At 35.7% G+C, this 17,485-nt stretch overlaps 1 protein-coding gene across 9 annotated transcripts in view; it reads left to right on the forward strand.

The window, feature by feature from the left end:
• The window catches only part of DOCK7 (dedicator of cytokinesis 7), a 220,919-nt gene that overhangs the window by 62,699 nt on the left and 140,735 nt on the right, over nt 1-17,485 (forward strand). For all 9 annotated transcript variants that reach the window (XM_041769969.1, XM_041769970.1, XM_041769971.1 and 6 more), the window contains exons 12-14: nt 4,356-4,498; nt 9,321-9,414; nt 10,094-10,256. In XM_041769969.1, coding sequence (XP_041625903.1) covers nt 4,356-4,498; nt 9,321-9,414; nt 10,094-10,256 — 400 coding nt within the window. The remainder of the gene's footprint in view (nt 1-4,355; nt 4,499-9,320; nt 9,415-10,093; nt 10,257-17,485) is intronic.

Raw genomic sequence — 17,485 nt, forward strand, 5'->3', positions numbered from 1 at the left:
TGTATTATCTGGTCCTTTGATTACAGCCATCCTAGTGTGGGTAAAGAGGTTTGTCACTGTGGTTTAGATTTGCCTTTCCTTGATAGTTAACGATCTTTAGTATTATTTTACTGCACTGGCTATTCGTATATTTTCTTTGGATAAATACGTAGTCAAATCCTTTGCCCTTTTTATTTTTAATATCTGTTTTGTCTTGTTTTCTAGTGTATGCTAATTTTTTACGTGTTTTTTAAAATTTACTTGTCATTGAGTTATAAGAGTTCTTTGTGTATTCTGGATAAAAATCTTTTATCTAATTAAGGATTTGTAAATATTTTCTCCAAGTCTGTGGGTTGTTTTTTCATTTTTTTGGTGGTATTGTTTGCATCACAGAGATATAAAATTTTGATGAAGTTCCGTTTCTCCTTTTTTTTGTTGCTTGTGTTTTTGGAGTTATATCTAAGAAAACATTACCTAATCCCAGATCAGGAAGATTTACTTGTATGCTTTATAGAATTTTATAGGTATAGCTCTTATTTGGCTACATGAGAAGTAGAGGTCCAACCATTATTCTTTTTATGTAGATAATGAGTTGTCCCAGCACCCATTTGCTAAGACTGTTCTTTCTCCAGCAAAGGGTCTTGCCATTCTTGTTGAAAATCAGTTCATGATAGATATATGGGTTGAATTCTGGACTCTCACTTCTATTCCGTTGATTTATGTGTCTGAGCTTCTGATAGTACTATACTGTGTTGATTATTTTAGCTTTGCAATAAGTTTTGAAATTGGAGAGAACAGTCCTCCAACTTTATTATCTTTTTTAAAGTTTTTTTTTTCCCTCCCTATTTTGGCCCTTGTAGTTTCATATGAAATTTAGGATCAGCTATCAATTTTTTTTTTTTTAATTTTTTTGAAAAATATTTTATTTATTCATGAGAGACAGACACACACACACACACACACACACACACACACACACAGAGGCAGAGGGAGAAGCAGGCTCCATGCAGGGAGCCTGACATGGGACTACATCCCGAGTCTCCAGGATCAGGCCCTGGGCTGAAGGCTGCGCTAAACTGCTGAGCCACCCGGGCTGCCCCAAGCCCTCTTAACAATATTAAATCTTCCAATCCATGGAACGTTTCTCCATTTATTTAGATCTTAACTTTTTTTTTCAACAGTTTATCGTTTTCAGTGTGCAAGCCTTGCACTTTTCCTGTTAAATGTATACCCAAATATTTTACTGTTTTTTATGCTATTTTAAATGTAATTGTTTTCTTAACTTTATTTTTAGAATATTTACTTCTTTCGTATAGAATATTGACTTGAATATTTGTCCTGAACTTTGAAATCATTTTTAACATGTTTGCTAATTACAGTGTTTTTTTTTTTTTTCTTTTTCCTGGATTCTTTAGGATTTTTTCTATACTAGGTCAAGTCATATGTAAATAACAAAAAGTTTAGTTTCTTTTTCAGTCTGGATGTCTTTTATTTTTTTCTTTTCTAATGAGCCTCCTATACAATGTTAACTATAACCTCCTATATAATATTTAATAAAAGTGGCAAGAGTGGATATCCTCTTCTTGTTCCTGACCTTGGGAGGAGTACATTCAGCCTTTTTTTATCAAGTGTGTTTCTGTAGATTTTTCATAAATGTAGCTTAGTAGATTGATGAAATTACCTTCTATTCCTAACTTTTTGAATGTTTTTATCTGGAAAGAATGATGAATTTTGTCAAATCTTTTTTCTGCCTTAGAGTTGTCTTGTATGGTTTTTGTCTTATATTCGTTTAGTAGGGTGTCTTGCATTAGTTGATTGGGTTTTGGATGTTAAACAAGATTAGTTAAGAAATGTAAGATTAACATTTTGGGAGGAATCCCACTTGGTCATGGTATGTAAGTTTTTTGTAGATGTTAGAATATGTTTCCCAGTATTTTATTTAATTATTTTTTTCTATAAGAGATATTTGTTTTTTGAAAAATTGGAAAAATTCTCTAGTGAAGCCATCTTGGCTTGGTCTTTTTGTGTTAAGTTTTTTTCTTTACTAAATAGATCTTTTCACTTGTTTTAGATCATTTTATATTTTTTATTTTACCTTAAATTAGTTTCAGTTTTATGTTTCTTTCTAGAAAGGTTCATTTTTTTTTTTAAAGATTTTATTTATTTATTCATGATAGACATAGAGAGAGAGAGAGAGAGAGAGAGAGGGGCAGAGACACAGGCAGAGGGATAAGCCAGCTCCATGCCGGGAGCCTGACCCGGGACTCGATCCTGGGACTCCAGGATTGTGCCCTGGGTCAAAGGCAGGCGCTAAATCGCTGAGCCACCCAGGGATCCCCGAAAGGTTCATTTTGTGTAAATTATCTAATTCCTACAGTTATTCATAATATTGTAATATAATCCTTTTTCTAAGAACCGTAGTGATGTCTCTTCCTTCATTCCTGATTTTTAGTAACTTGAATCCTGTCTATATTTTAAATTACTCATTTAGCTAACATTTTTAAAATTTTCTTTTTGGAGATCCAGTTTTTCATTTCATGGATGTGTTTTTAGTTTCTGTTTCATTTATTGCCATTTATGTGTTGTCTTTTTTTGAGTCTTTTGTCATGTTTGCTTCAATTTTAGTTTTCTCATTTTCTAGTTTCTTAAAGCGTAAGGTTAAGTTACTGATTTGAGAGTTTTCTTCCTTTTTAAAAAAATATAATAGGTATTTTATTTTTTTAAGATTTTATTTATTTATTCATGAGAGACAGAGAGAGAGAGAGAGAGAGAGAGAGGCAGAGACACAGACAGAGGGGAGAGGCAGGCCCATGCAGGGAGCCTGATGTGGGACTTGATCTCGGGACTCCAGGATCATATCCTGGGCTGAAGGCAGGCAGTAAACCACTGAGCCACCCAGGGATCCCAATAGGCATTTTAATAGGTACTCATAGGTGTAAATTTTATTCTGAGCATTCTGAGCATTGCTCATCCCATATGTCTTGGGATATTGTGTTTTAATTTTTATACATCTTATTTCCTAATTACCCTTGTTGTTTGAGAGTTTGCTGTTTAACTTCCACATGTTTATGAATTTCCCATATTTTCTTCTGTAACTGATTTATGGTTTGATTTGATTGTTGTTGGAGAACATATTTTATACGATTTCAGCCTCTTAAATTTATTCTATTTTGTCTTATAGATGAGACCTTGGTGAATGTTCTAAGTTGTGTGTGCTTGAGAAGAACATGTATTCTACTTTTGCTTGCTGATATGTAGTATAGATAGATGTCTGTTATGTCTAGTTTGTTTATAGTTTTAAGTCTTCTGTTTCCTTGTTGATCTGCAATATAGCTGTTTATTTGGTTTTGAATAACAGGGTTATCTTGCAAGGACTTTGTTTTTTTTTTTTTTAATTTTTATTTATTTATGATAGTCACAGAGAGATAGAGAGAGGCAGAGACACAGGCAGAGGGAGAAGCAGGCTCCATGCACCGGGAGCCCGACGTGGGATTCGATCCCGGGTCTCCAGGATCGCGCCCTGGGCCAAAGGCAGGCGCCAAACCGCTGCGCCACCCAGGGATCCCAATCTTGCAAGGACTTTGAATTAAAAGTCTCTTTCAAATTCAAGTGCTAAGACTGGGGGACTATTATATGGTGACTAAAATTTTCATTGTGTGAATATTTCCCAATAAATGCATAATTCTTTTGTAGCTGCTCTTCATAGCTCATCTTTGGTCATCTGCATAAATTTTGTGTAGTAAAAACTTGTTTTACACTGGAGAAATTTTAAAAAGAACGAGAAGATTTAGGTACAGTGCTTCTTTATTGATCTCTCCAGAAATGAATTTTTTTTTTTAAGATTTATATATTTATTTGAGAAAGAGGGAGTGAACTTGAGTTCTAAGTTTCTCTATTATTGTGGACACCAATTTCTCCAAACTGGAAGAGGAAAGAAGGTGGCTTTGTAATTTCAGGGCACTGCTTTAAGGAATGAAAAAGCAAATGATATATGTTAGAGAAAATACCACTTCCATAGAAGTATTCATTTGTCAAAAGTGAAGGAGAGGGAGGAACAGTCTTTTTTAGTATATGTCCCTCCGAAGCAAGCACGAAGGAGAAACATTTTAAGTAGACTCTGTGCTGAGTGCGGAGCCTGACACCGGGCTCGTTCTCAGAACCTTGAGATCATGGACCTGAGCCCAATCAAGTCTGATGCTTAGCTGACTGTGCAACCTAGTCACCCATCTGAAAGTAAAATTCTTACTACAAACAATATGCTGAATAGATAATTTTCACTTTTAATGGTTTTTTTTTCTGTATTTGCAAAGCTGCTTTAAAACAAATTTTAAATATTATGAAAATGAATTTTATACTTTTTTTTCCCCCCTTGATAGAAAGAAAAGGGTCTTGGTCAGAAAGGAGGAATTCTAGTATTGTTGGCAGACGATCACTTGAAAGGACAACAAGTGGAGATGATGCTTGTAACTTGACCAGCTTTCGACCTGCTACTCTAACAGTGACGAATTTTTTTAAGCAGGTATTGTTCTGTCATGTAGGAATTCTAGAGGGTATTTGTACATAAAATTTTTTGGTCTCAGAAAAATTGTAATTATGCATGTATATGCAGTAATTGTGATTTTGAGAAATTAAAAATCTTTTAAAGATAAAAGTATAATAAAATAATATTGTGCCTGTTGTATAATTATATTTATTTAAATGTTATAATGGATCAAAATCAGTCCTCCAGATTTATATCCTGTTTCTTAATTGTAATATTTTAATTTTTAAACATTTATGGTTTATGAATTTTCTTAGTAAGCAATTATGTGATTGTATCTCTCTTCCTCACCCATTTTTGTTTGTTTGTTTGAATTACGACATCCATAGTATATGGAATAGGACTTTCAGGCCTTAGTAGTGCATTGTTTTTATAGGTGTATTTATAGGTCCAGGAAGTTCTTGATCAAAGATATTTTATTCTTTACAAATACATTCTCTGTACTTCAACAGATTTTTTTTTTTTTAATTTTTATTTATTTATGATAGTCACAGAGAGAGAGAGGCAGAGACACAGGCAGAGGGAGAAGCAGGCTCCATGCACCGGGAGCCCGACGTGGGATTCGATCCCAGGTCTCCAGGATCGCGCCCTGGGCCAAAGGCAGGCGCCAAACCGCTGCGCCACCCAGGGATCCCCATTCTCTGTACTCAAATCATGAATCAGATCGTTAGTTTTCAAATGCTGGTCATGATCCCCAACAGCAATGGAAATGTAATAGATAATATCCACTTTAAAAACAAATCCAGTAGAATAGAAAAATAATAGTGCATTGCATTTAGGTTAAATATTGCTTCAGTGAGCTTTTTTCCCCTTAATTTTTGTGTGAGTACATGCATGTGTGCATATCCATACTGAATTTTGATACAAAATGGATTGTGTTTTTTTAATTAATTAATTTATTTATTTATTTATGATAGTCACACACACACACAGAGAGAGAGAGAGAGAGAGGCAGAGACACAGGCAGAGGGAGAAGCAGGCTCCATGCACTGGGAGCCCGACGTGGGATTCGATCCCGGGTTTCCAGGATCGCGCCCTGGGTCAAAGGCAGGCGCCAAACTGCTGCGCCACCCAGGGATCCCTACAAAATGTATTGTTACCATGCATATATTTTGGAACAGATGAAGGAGAAGTGCTAAGTATTGTTGGAGAATTCCTTCTTTTGAGGTCTTATTCTAAATAAAAGGAGGAAATCCTGGCCTACTGACATCTTGTAACTTAAAAGAAGGCAAGAATTTAGGAAAGTAAAGTGAAAAATAGCAGTGTAGTTGAAGTTCTGTTCACAGTTTTTTTTTTTTTTTTTTTTTTTTCAGATTTTAGTTATTTATTCATGAGAGACGCAGAGAGAGAGAGGCAGAGAGAGAAGCAGGTTCCATGCAGGGAGCCCAATATGGGACTCGATCCAGGGATTTCAGGATCATGACCTAGGCTGAAGTCAGGCAGCATCCCCTTTCACAGTTTTATGTCAGGAGTATTTATACAGCTGCTCTTAGAGATTCAAATGGAGAAGTGTCTGAAGTGGTTAAGGGTCTTTTTATTATGGACAATAGAATAAGAGTCTAGAAAAGGCCACAGTGTTAACTTGGTTGAAGTGATAGACCAAATAAAGCTACAGAAACAGGGCAGTAGATTTATGTGATACAGTGACACAGACTTGCAGCTATGACATTTTTCTCTCTTTCTACTTTTTCAACCGCTATATCACTTCTCCACTATTTCTACAGTTCTGTTTTCATTTCTCAGCCTACTTTATTATTGACCTGGTATTATAACCTTAAATCAACAAGTCATCCATCCACCCACCTACCTATTGATCCAACACATAGTTTCTAAGTGTTCAGCACATACTGTGTATCAGTCCACCCACATACCTATGTATCCAGCAAATATTTTTTTGAGCATTCACCATGTACTGGATACTGTATTGGAGACTAGTAGCTAGAAACTAGCACAAGGTGATTGTGAAAACTTAAAATGAATGATTATTGGAAACATCAGCAATGGAAAACATTTGTTTATTTTAATGGAAAGCATTTATACTTTGTGTAATCTATTTTTTTAATAATTAGCATGTACAATTTTTATAAGTATTTTTTTTCTTAAAGATTTTATTTATACATGAGAGAGGCAGAGACAGGCAGAGGGAGAAGCAGGCTTCTCGCAGGGAGCCTGATGCAGGACTTGATCCCGGACCTGGGATCCCTCCCTGAGCCAAAGGCAAATACTCAACCACTGAGCTACCCAGGCTACCTAGGTGTCCGTATAAGTATTTTTAAACGCATCAGGCAAATGCAAATTAAGTAAATAGCAGAAATAAAATTTTGTATAGTATAATTCAAGGTATAAGTTTCTCATAAATGGGATACAGAAGACAGTTCTTTCTTTAAATTGATGAGAGATTACTATGACTGGGATATAATAATCAGGAATGCTTATATATAAGCATTTGAAATTGCCAAGCCAAAATTAAAAATACAGAGAGATATAAAAACAAAATTAAACCCACACATTGGTGTCAAGAATAGTTGTTTTATTTGTTGGCAGGTACGTAAGTTTGAGTACACAATGATGACTGTGCAGTATGGAAGTGGGGGTTATCAGCTAGTCTCATTCACTTTGGAGATTGTCTTACACTAGACTAGAATGACTAGAAGTCTAGACTGACTTCTCTTGGGAAGACTGAAATGAGTCTGGCGTCTTCCATGTCTCTCTACTTCTATTTTCATTCTCTAGCAGGCTGGCTTGATTCTCATTTTTGTGGCTTAAGTTCAAGAGGGGCCAAGCTCACTTATGCAAACATTTCTGCATTTACATTTGCTTATTGGACAAGGCCAGTCATGTGACCAAGTTGAGGAGTGGGAATTATGCCTCACCCAACAAAAGGCACATGAGGAGTCAGGAGTGGAAGCCAGTGATATAGTCAATTAAACAGGTTAGGTAGACAAATAAGTAGAGGTAATCTGAATGTATCATCAATAAGGACCATTTAAACATCTGACTAAAAGGAGAGAGTATACTGTTTTCGGAAACTGGTAGAACATTTGCAGTAATTAGAAAAAAAATCTTCATAAAATGAAATTCACTAATAATAACTTAATAAAACTCAAGACTGTTTATTAAAATATTAACAACAATCTTGAATCACTTGGAAATTAATACTTTTCTAAATAGTGGGATAAAAAATGATCAATTCTGTACCCTGTTTTAGAATGTAATAGTGAACAAATGGGATATGGGTTAAGGTGGGCCCACAATAATAAAGTAATGTTAAACATGTTCATTAAGACAAAATAAGAAGTATATGAACTGTGCATTAAAACCAATAAGGTGTCAAGTACAGAGGTTTGAATTAATAAAATCTAAAGCTTGACTCTTAAATAAAAGAGTAAAATTCTTACTTATATTAATTGTAGGAAAAAATATTACATTGTTAAAAATTTTCTATTAATAGGTGTGGTTTGGTTTTTTTGTTTGTTTGCTTGTCTCTTTTCCCATTGATTAAAATTGTTTCACAATTTTCTTTCTGGTCTTAGTATCAGGAAAATTTTTCTTTATTAAAGATTTTATTTATTTATTAATGAGAGACACAGAGAGAGAGAGCAACAGAGACACAGGCAGAGAGAGAAGCAGGCTCCATGCAAGGAGCCTGACATGGGACTCGATCCCGGGTCTCCAGGATGATGCCCTGGGCTGAAGGTGGCGCTAAACCACTGAGCCACCAGGGCTGCCCAGTAACAGGAAAATTATTTTTTTCCTTAAGAGTAGTTTCTGTAAACAAATGTGTAAATGAACAAAAAGCAGAATCAGACTTGTAAGTACAGAGAACAAATTGATGGTTGCCAGAGGGGTAAAAGGTGGGGGGATGGGCAAAATGTAAAAGAGTGGGTGATACAGGCTTCTAGTTATGGAATGAAGTCATGGGAATAAAAGGCACAGCATTAGGAATATGCTCAATGATACTGTAATGGTGTTGTATGGTGATAGATGGTAGCTACACTTGTGATCATAGCATAAGGTACTAACTCCTTAAATTGCTATGTTGTTCACCTGAAACTAATGTAGCATTGTGTGTTAACTATACTCAAATGAAAATTTTTTTAAAAAGTACTTGCAATCAGCAAAAAAAGTGTAATTTTTCTTGCTACTTATTCTTTTTCAAATTTAGCTGATGCTGTATATTTTACATTTGAGAAGTTTGGTGATGTAAAATTGAAAAGACAAAAACTCTAACAAGTTTTTAAGACTGTCGTGTATATATGTATGTGTATTATATATATATTTTTAAAGATTTTATTTATATACTCATGAGAGACACAGAGAGGGAAAGAGGCAGAGACACAGGGAGAGTGAGAAGCAGGCTCCTTGTAGGGAGCCCGATGTGGGACTTGATCCCGGGACCCTGGGATCACGCCCTGAGCTGAAGTCAGAAGCTCAACCGCTGAGCCACTCAGGTGTCCCTATATACATGTTTCTTTTATGTCTATATTCTTATTTTTCTGTTTTCTTTTCATCTACCTCTAATTTGTATTGATTGCTTATATTTTAGAGTATCCTGTAATATCTTGTAGACATAAATAATGGGCTATAAGTAAATGTACAAAATTAAAGTATGGATAATAGTATCATAGCTCTTAATAAAATTTGAAAGCATAAAAAGAAGGAAATCGTATTTATTTTTAATCATAATTATATTAATCTTTTCATTCTGACTAAACTCACAGAAGAGAGTAGGAATATTAATAGGCAATATACACTTATTTTCAATCTACTATATTTGTTTTGTTGAATACTTTTTCCTTAGGAAGGAGACCGCCTAAGTGATGAAGATCTGTACAAATTTCTTGCTGATATGAGAAGGCCATCTTCTGTTCTACGGCGACTAAGACCTATTACAGGTATTTTCAAATTTTGAGTAGACATCATTACAACCCTTATCATCACTAATATGTCATATTGTTGGTAATTATGTAATCCTTTTTTCACTTCTCTGACCCAGATGTCTTCTTTGCACAATGCTTGTCTCCTTCATCTTATTATTCTACTTTCATGGTCTTAACAGTTTATATGCAAGATTCCATACTTTTGATTATTTGAGTACCGAAATGAGAATGATGCATAATATCATGGCTAAAAATTATTTTCTAGGGGAAAGAAAATGTACATAGAATGGTAAATATTTCAGAAACAGATTCATATTATAATCAGAACAAATCATTCCAGAGTCAAACTGTTTTGTTTTTTGTTCCAGAGTGAAAAAGTTTAAATCACTTAACTTTCAAAATGTTGGCTTTTTATGCTAGGTCCCTTTATCTGGTTGTTTTGTTGTTGTTGTTGTTGTTTGCTTTTGCTTCTTCCGATTCATTCAGTAGGCATTTATGATTTTACATGTACTTTATGTCAATATCAGTAATTTATATGAGACTTTGTAGGAGAAATAATTTAAAGGTCTGAGATGATAGTAATTTTGAGTTCTTTCCAGACTTCTTGCAAAAATAGGATCTAAATCCTTCCAAGAACATTTTTACATGAAGTTTTTATATTTACATTGTTTTTATAATATATTTTTATATGCAGCTCAGCTGAAGATAGATATTTCTCCTGCACCTGAAAATCCCCATTATTGCCTAACTCCAGAGCTGCTTCAAGTGAAGCTTTATCCAGACAGTAGAGTCAGACCTACCAGAGAAATTTTGGAGTTTCCTGCCAGGGATGTCTATGTTCCAAACACTACCTACAGGTAACACATTTTAATTTTGGAGGTTTCTGAAATTGGTTACTATATATTCTTTTTTTTTTTAAGATTTTATTTATTTATTCATGAGAGAGACAGAGAGAGATGCAGAGACACAGGCAGAAGGAGAACCAGGCTCCCTTCAGGGAGCCCAATGCGGGACTCAATCCCAGAACCCTGGCATCATGACCATGAGCCAAAGGCAGACACTCAACCACTGAACCACCCACGTGCCCCTAGACTATACATTCTATTATTAAAGTAGAACTAGAATGAAACTTTCTAAAAATCTTTCCTAGCTTTGTTGCTTATTCCATTTCTTACTGTATGATTTTTAGTAACAGCTATAATGTATTAAACTTGTACTACTTGCCAGGTCAAATATTAATTACTTTACATACATTATCTTATTTATTACTCATAGCTTGAAGTAGATATTACTTTCATTTTAAAAGTGAATAAAGGGATGGAGAAGTCAAGTATCCTTCACTGTGGTGGAGGTAGCCTGGAATTGTGGGCTGTGAGATTAAAACATTTGAACTCCTATTACTGTTATTTCCTCAGATATTCTTATTAGCAGAATCTAGCATTCCAGTGGAACCAAATTTATATGGCTGCACTTTGGTCCAACAACTAATTAACAATGTTTATTGATCCACTACTCAGAATACTTGACACCAGGTTATTACATAGGTTTTCTAGGCTAAGCACTCCATAACTCTAAGGGTTCATTTATTTATACTCCTTATAAATGAAGCACCGTTATTTGTGAATGCTTAGCCCATGACTCAACATTGGGATAGACAGTAAGGCATCTCAGATTTCCCCAGCCTAACATTCTAGCCCAGACTTCCCTATCCTAGCATATTTCACCACCAAGGTACTCAGTTTCTAAGGCCAAAAAATTTGGAATCTATGTTATTTTTCTCTCTTTCTCTTTTTTTAAATTTAAATTCAATTTGCCAACATATAGTGTAGCATCCAGCGCTCATCTCATTGTGTGAGCTCCTTAATGCCCATCATCCAGTTACCCTATCCCGCCCCTTCTGCAACCCGTTGTTTGTTTACCAGAGTTAGCAGTCTTTCATGGTTTGTCTTCCTCTCTAATTTTTCCCCACTCAGTTTTCCTCCTTTCCTTTATGGTCCCTTTCACTATTTCTTGCATTCCACATATGAGTGAAACCATATGTTAATTGTCTTTCTCCAATTGACTTATCTCACTCAGCATAATACCCTCCAGTTCCATCCATGTCAATGTAAATGGTAGGTATTCATCCTTTCTGATGGCTGAGTAATATTCCATTTTATATCTTATTCATCCATTTATCTGTCGAAGGACATCATGGTTCCTTCCACAATTTGGCTATGTGGACATTGCTGCTATGAACACTGGGGTGCAGGTGTCCTGTCATTTCACTACATCTGTATCTTTAGGGTAAATTCCCAGTTGTATAACTGCTGGGTTGTACGGTTGCTCTATTTTTAACTTCTTGAAGAACCTTCGTACTGTTTTCCAGAGTGGCTGCACCAGCTTGCATTCCCACCAACATTGCAAGAGAGTTCTTCCACATCCTCGCCAACATTTGTTGTTTCCTGTCTTGTTAATTTTCACCATTCTCACTGGTGTGAGGTGGTATCTCATTGTGGTTTTGATTTGTATTTCCCTGATGGCAAGTGATGTGGAACATTTTTTCATGTACTTATTTGGCCATGTGTAGGTATTTTTTGGAGAAATGTCTGTTCATGTCTTCTGCCCATTTCTTGACTGGATTGTTTGGTTTTTGGGTATTGAGTGTGATGAGGTCTTTATAGATCTTGGATAATAGCCCTTTTCCTGATACGTTATTTGGAGATCTCTTCTCCCATTCTGTAGTTCACCGTTTAGTTTTGTTGATTGTTCCCTTTGCTGTGTAGCTTTTTATCTTGATGAAATCCTAATATTTCATTATTGCTTTTGTTTCCCTTGCCTTTAGAGACATGTCTTGCAAGAAGTTTTGGAATCAAAATGATTTCTCTCATTTTCTTACTCCACAAAAGTTTTATAGGCTCTGCTTTTCATTTTTTTAAAAATTTTTATTTATTTATGATAGTCACACACACAGAGAGAGAGAGAGGCAGAGACACAGGCAGAGGGAGAAGCAGGCTCCATGCACCAGGAGCCCGACGTGGGATTCGATCCTGGGTCTCCAGGATCACGCCCTGGGCCAAAGGCAGGCGCCAAACCGCTGCACCACCCAGGGATCTCAGGCTCTGCTTTTCAAATGTGTCCCAAATCCCATAATTCTTACCTTCTCCACTTTTTTTTTAGGGTTTTATTTATTTATTTCAGAGAGAGAGAGTGAGCATGTGCACACCAGCAAGGAGAGGACCAGAGGGAGAGAATAAGAAGTAGACTCCCCACTGAGTGCAGAGCTCAAAATGGGACTCCATGTGGAGTGTGATGCAGGGCTCAGCAAGGGGCTTGACTAGGGGCTCCAAGTGAGACTTAGTCCCATGACTTTGAGATCATGACTTAAGCTGCAGTCACATCTTTAACCAACTGAGCCACCCAGGCATCCCTTACCTTCTCCGCTTTTAAAACTCTAGGCAAGTCAGTATCTAGATCAGCACTGTCAAATAGAACTATAATGGGAACTACATTTGGAATTTAAAATTTTATAGTTCTGACACTAAAAAAAAATAAAAAGAAGTGAATTTAATTTTAATTATGTTATTTAACATTATATATGAAATATTATCATTTCAACATGTAATAACTATAAAAACTGTTGAGATATTTTACTGTTTTTCTTTCCTCCAAAAAATCTTCAACATGGGGTATGCATTTTTCGCTTAAATCATATCTCAATCTCAGATGAGCCACATTTCAAATGTTTAGTTGCTGTGTGGGGCTAAAGGTTGGCATATTGAACAGCTTCTGATCTCAGATTTTTCTCTACCTTTTTAAGTTGATCATCTTCCTTTAACTCTGCCTAAAGCAATACTCAGCATTATCGCCAGAGAGATTTTCAAATGTTCTCAATCAGATCATTCATTCTTCCATCTAAAACCCTTCAGTGGCTTCCATCATAAGGAGAAAAAGAATGCTTTTTAAAATAATAATCTATAAGACTCTACATGATCTGGCCCTGCCTATCTCTAACTTCATATCCTACTCTGCTTGGCTTATTTTACTTTAGCGTCAGTGACCTTTTTACTCATCCTTGAACAAACAAAATTCCATTCTCCCTAAGGCTTTTCCATTTGTTCCTCTATTTGCCTGTTTTCCCCCAGATCTTTGTGTGGTTTGGTTCCTTATTTAGACATGCATCCGCTTAGATCACTGCCTAGAGAGGTTCACTCTTATTACCCTGGGTAAAAAGATCCATTGCTACTTTCTTCCACTTCTTCACCTTTCTTTATATTTATCATTATCTAGCATTACATTATGTAGTTACATGATCAGATTTTTTTTTCATTAGAATGTAATTACTGTAAAGGGCAGGGACTTGTCCGTTTCCTTTATTGCTTTATTTTTAGCATCTAGAATAGTGTGCTAGCACACAGAAAGCCCACAATAAACATTTATTCATTGATTTGAGAAATACAGAACTGTATAATGGTAGGAGAGTAGGATTTAGAGTCACAGAGATAGGGGTGTGATTTCTGACTCTACTATGCTCTGTTTGGTGACCTGGGATGAGTTACTTAGTTTATTGGATAGTTTTCTTATTAATAAAATGTGAGGTAATAAGCATACCTGCTTGCCTTGTGAGGGTATAGAGCATAAGACACTGCATATATTTGACACTTAGTGTGAGCAGAATTTCTGGAAGTTAGGCTAAAGAAAATATGTATTTAAAAGGAAAAAAGGTATTATGAAATTATTCTTCTATAAATTATATGTTTAAGTACTTACAAGCACATGGAATAAAGAAGGGATTATATAATCCAGTATTTGTATGAAACCTTTTTGTGGTTATGAACTGTAGTATTATCTAGTATAGAAATCTCATCTAGAGCATCCCTAACTTGTGTTTATCTGTCTTGCCTCTGCTTGGATTATTTCAGAGATAGAGAAAATAGAAATCAGGGGATTTGAGTGGTCTTTTCATTTTCCTACTTATATTTGTTATTTACATATTTATGTTTTTAAAAAGAATTGTATGAATACAGTTAAAGTTCACATAAGTACCATCGGCTTAATATTAAAAACAGAGGTCCTTCATCTTATTCCTATCAGCCTTCCCCTACCTTGATGTCTAATTTTCAGCAGTCACTGGTAACTCTTTTTGCTCCCTCTTTTGGTATTTTATTCCTTGTTTTCTAAATAACATACTCATGCTACTATTTCTTGATCCTTATTCCATTTTAAATACTTATTTATTGTTCTAGAAGATGACAGTTTAACTCTTTATTTCCTTCCTAAAAATACATGACTTGCATAAATCCAAGAAAAAGAAACCCATATGATTGTCATCTCTTCCATATGTTTATATCCCAGTTTTTCATTAAATCGTGTTAATTTTTCTTTCTTTTTTTTTTTTTTACTGTTTGTGATTCTTATGTAACTATTTTTGCAGTGGAGCCATGTAGATTACTAGGATTTTATTTCTGCATTTGATTTATATAATACTGAGTTTTCCTGAAGTAGTTATATTATTTAGTTTCCCTGCCTTTCTGTGTGTTATCCCTGAAATTCATCATGCAGTGAAATGCATCAGATAATCATTTCCTGCCTTGCAACTTCCTTAGTTTTCCTTGCAACAAAATTGTAAGTGTGGCAGAGGGAGATTCCTAGGCTTACTAAGTTTACTGTAAAGTTGTTGTCTTGGAGCCTCTTTACAATAATCCTGGAAATTCTCTTTACATTTCTTTTGCCATGGGGTCCTTATTTCCTATATATTTTTATTGTTTTACTCGTTTTATTGACAGCTTTCAGTATCTTCCTGAAATAGGGTGTATGGGAGTACATTTTCTGATACTTTCATGTCTGACAATGTTTATTTTAACCTTTACTCCAGAATTAGTAATTTTGCTAGATACAATATTCTAAGTTGTAAATTATTTTCTGTCAGGATTTTGAAAACATGACATAACTATCTTCTTGCTTTAAGTGATGTTTTTGAGTTGTCCAATATACTTTTTTCTTTTTTTTAAGATTTTATTTACTTGAGGGAGAAAAAGAATGAGCAAGCATGAGTGGGAGTAAAGGGCAGAGAGAGAGGGAGAAGCAGACACTCCATTGATCAGGGAGCCCGACATGGGGCTTGATCACAGGACCTTAAGATCATGACCTGAGCTTAGCACTTAACTGACTGAGCCACCCACATGCCCCAAGTGGTCCAATGTATTTCTGATTGCTAATGCTTTGTTGGTATCTTTTCCTTTGAAGGCTTTTTTGAGTTGTTTTCTTAATCCTTGGTGTTCTGAACTTTCATGTGATGTGCTGATATGATAACATTTATTTAGTGCTTTATAATATTTCATTTAAATCAATTTATTCAGTGTCAGAGGAATCTTATAAATTATATAATTCTGACAGTATTGTCATTTATTTATCTTTTATTTGTTACAAATAAATAAGGGATAAACTTATCTGGATTTGACCAAGGTCTTATTTTATTTTCTGTGTTCTTCATCCTTTGAGATAATAGTATATCTGGCATTTATAGTTTTTGACAATATGAATAACGTTAAAATTTCTTATTGCTAGATAATTAAAGCAGGCAGAACACCTTTATTTACTTTTTTTTCCTAAAGATTTTATTTGTTTATTTATGAGAGAGAGAGAGAGAGAGAGAGAGAGAGAAGCAGAGACATAGGCAGAGGGAGAAACAGGCTCTATGTAGGAAGCCCGATGTGGGACTCGATCCTGGGACTGGGGTCATGCCCTGAGCCAAAGGCAGACACTCAACCACTGAGCCACCCAGGTGTCCCTTTATTTACCTTTTTATTTGCCTCAAAATATACCTCATTATTTATCCTTTTTTTTTTTTTTATAAACAGGGAACTTTAGTATAAATAAGAGGTCCTGGGGGACAGGGAGGGCCCCGAGGGGTTTCCATAATTTAACACTCTTCAAAAGCACAAACAACAGCAGGGGCGGGGGGGGGGGGGGGGGGGCGGCCAGGGCAGGGGTGGGCCACCCCCACCCTGCCCACAGGATGAGGGGCACATTGCAGAGCTTGTGGGTGGGGAGCTTCTCCCTCAGGAGTGACCAGTCACATGCTGGGGACAGGGAGGAGGCGAACACTGATGTTTCAGAGGAAGGGGTCATTGTACTTGGCAGTGGGTGGGGACAAGGCTGAGGCCACATGGGCCACTACATCCCCCCAAGTGTCTGGGCCAGTCTGGGGGGCCCTCTAACCCTCATATTTGTGCAGGGCAAGGGACTGGAACAGTCCATCCATCATGGTTAGTGTTGTTAATACATTGATCCGTGAGGTCAGCGGGAGGGTTATGGCTTGAGCCATAGTTGTATGTAGCCATAGTCAGCCTATAGTTGAGCTAGGTATAACAGTTGATAGAAATGGCATCCTAGGATAATATGTATATGAAAGGCCAGAATAGAAAATCTAGACTTGAATGGGAGTTAGGTAGAGAGTTTATCTCAAGTGAGAAGACATCTTACTGAATGAGGTATACTATTTTTCTCTCAAGTAGGTATCCAGTTTTAATGTATCAATTACTCCTCCTGGAGAAGATGGAAAAGTTAACACACCAAAAGATTTAAATGGAGTTCATAAATTATAAATTAGTACAGTTTTGCTGTATGAGTTTTTATGGAAATTAGATATTAATAGCTCTTTCAGGTAACTTGTCATTTTGTGTTTGATTCTGGTTTTTATGATTGAATGTTTTACCGTTTGAAGTGTTTAGCATTGGTAAGGATAATTGATTGTCCAAAAACTATAATTATTTCCTATTCTGGCAGTAAACTTTTCATGTGTAAGAATGAATTTGTAGCTAATGAGCTTGAGAAGGATCTGGAGAGATCGTTAATGTATCTCAGTTCCTTAAGCTTGGAGTGTATCTAAATACTCTCTTATTTAAGGAGTCGATACTCATCCCGAGTATTATTAGTGTAAGTAGCATTGTAGGCAAAAAATGATTCAATGAATGTATAAAGAACTGTTCTTCTCTAATGAGTGAGCTGTTTATTCTCAGAGAATAGTAGAACCAGCTAAACTATCACTAAGATTAGGTTTATTCCTATTAAATGTTTATTGAAAACAAATACTACTTTAGGTTCT

This window comes from Vulpes lagopus, chromosome 10 (assembly GCF_018345385.1).
Source record: "Vulpes lagopus strain Blue_001 chromosome 10, ASM1834538v1, whole genome shotgun sequence".
NCBI classification, from domain to species: domain Eukaryota; kingdom Metazoa; phylum Chordata; class Mammalia; order Carnivora; family Canidae; genus Vulpes; species Vulpes lagopus.